We start from the raw sequence: 2,148 nt of genomic DNA on the forward strand, positions 1-2,148 counted from the left end.
GGAGAGCTGCTCTTACGTCTGCGAATATTTTGCCAAGTTGTTATTTACTTGTTTTGATTTAATTTGCATTTTCAAAGAAATTAATTTCCGGCATTGCGGCTTATAAATGCGACTTGATGCGGCTTCTCCCCGATGCTTCCTGTGAAAATGAATTCATTTCAGCAACAGTGTCCCCAAGAATATTGATGCCATTCAAGGTGAAAATTAAAACCAATCCCTCGCTCTCCAGCACCTCAGGGACTCCCCTGCATTGAGTTCTTGGAGTTTCCTGTCTCCTGCTGCTGAAAGCATTTAAAACGAGCAAAGGAGTCAATCAAATGAATTTCTAAACACATATTATGGGACACCTGTTTCAATAAGGATGATTTTCCACTGGCTGTGATTAAGGAGTGGAAGGCACACAGGTCTTAGGACTGATTTAATTAGGAAAGCCACTCCAAACGAATACTTTTTGGCATTTATACTGAGAAAATTACACACCAACATCAAACTTTTTATATGAGCAGGTCTGAAAAGTTTGTTGCAAAATAATTGATTGATTCGAGAAATCCTAACATAAATATATTATCTGTGAGCTCTTCAGGAGAACTGAACATCTTGTTCGCCTTCGCAGCTAATTATAAAAGTTTCCCAACCAAAGGACTCGCTTCTGATTGATGTCCAAGCAGTTTGAAAGTTCTAATTTATATAATGGAGCAGCTGTTCCCTGTTCACATTTCATGTAAAAAGGAGTAGTATAACCCAGCAAATGAAACTACACATTTATAAATTGGAGACATTGGACCATACTTTGAGTTGGCACACAAAAGATTATCGTTTTAGTTCCGCTGGGAGAACTTTACCATTTAAACGCCACCACCAGGATAACCACTCTCTTATGCAGCTTTAGTTTGGACCAAAACACACTTCCCCTTGACCGCAGAGGGGGATGATGAAAATGAATGCCAAAAAACACAAACAGACCACAGTCTAGTCGGTACAATGGTTCCAGATGTGGGACATTTCTCAGTTTTGTGTTCGTTCGGGAGGACCACGTGCGGCTCTAAAAGAAGGAACAGAAAATATTCTTAACAGGATGCAGAAGTGTATGTACATTGTATATAACTTCATTACACGTTTACCAATAGTCCGAAAATTCTTGCAAGTATCTACTAACCTTGCCAGACTTTTCAGTCAAAATTCCAACAAAAAAAAACCCCAAAAATTTTTACATTTTATTGGAATTTTGTTTTGTTTTTGTGGCTTTGTGGCAATGGTTCTCATGGTGATCGCCAAACTGGGAGTGGTAGCTGGAGTTGCATTTGCTACCAAGCAGCTGGGAGTTTGGGAGAGCCCAGAGCACTCGGCTGTGTTAGTGGAGAGCGCCAGAGAACGTCTTAGACCTTACGCCCAGGACCTGAAGGATCGGATCTGCTGCTGGAAATGTCAGGAGAAATGCATGGAGGAACTCGAGCCGAAGCCCTGGCGAGAGTCTTTCGTGGACTCCTGGAATGACACCATCAAAAAAGCTTTTCTCTACCTGAATCAGGTGCCCACATACTTTCATCACTTTATGGAGGATGTGGAGAAAGCCGTAGCCGATTTGGCCAAGGAGAAGGACCAAAAGATAGACCAAAAGCACAAAACATCGGCTAAATCCAATTGAAAACAGCTTGATGGAAATATAAGTATCTGTGTGCCAATTAGCTATCAAAAAACCAGGACACCAATTAGGTTCTTGTGAGCAAACTATATTAAAACCAATGTTTAATTTCAATTGCTAGAATTACAAATAAGCTTTGTGGGTCTTGAGTTCAAGTGCCACATGGTCGCAAGTTGCAGCAAAGTGTTCCATAAATTATGCCCTTAGCTGTGTTTGTGCAACAAAGTAGGAGCCATCGATTTGTCTTAGCCACTGCACCCGTCCGGCATGTCGCATGTGCAGCAAGTGTGGCCCATACATTTCCAAGGTTGCAGGACTTGCTGCAACGCCTTGGCCTCGGCCACAAAACTAAATAAAATAAAACACAAAAGTGTTGCAGATACTGCGGACTTGATTTATACGAAAACATGCCAAGTGTGCGATACCATTTATAAAATTCCCACCAGCAATTTGTTCGCATGAGCAAAAGCATTAAGTAGAAGCTGTAGTCTAGCCATTCGAATGTG

The 2,148-nt window shown here is 41.3% G+C and overlaps 1 protein-coding gene across 1 annotated transcript; it reads left to right on the plus strand.

The window, feature by feature from the left end:
• The first annotated feature begins 1,236 nt into the window (after nt 1-1,236).
• On the plus strand, nt 1,237-1,756 carry LOC117584318 (MICOS complex subunit MIC13 homolog QIL1-like). Its single transcript, XM_034273147.1, has one exon. The coding sequence runs from the start codon at nt 1,253-1,255 to the stop codon at nt 1,643-1,645; it is 393 nt and encodes a 130-aa protein (XP_034129038.1). The 5' UTR covers nt 1,237-1,252; the 3' UTR covers nt 1,646-1,756.
• The last annotated feature ends 392 nt before the right edge of the window (nt 1,757-2,148 follow it).

Source organism: Drosophila guanche, unplaced genomic scaffold (assembly GCF_900245975.1).
Source record: "Drosophila guanche unplaced genomic scaffold, DGUA_6, whole genome shotgun sequence".
NCBI classification, from domain to species: Eukaryota; Metazoa; Arthropoda; class Insecta; order Diptera; family Drosophilidae; genus Drosophila; species Drosophila guanche.

What these genes read in the sequence shown, in the direction of transcription:
- LOC117584318 (XM_034273147.1), top strand. Translation starts at nt 1,253, where the DNA reads ATGGTTCTCATGGTGATCGCCAAACTGGGAGTGGTAGCTGGAGTTGCA.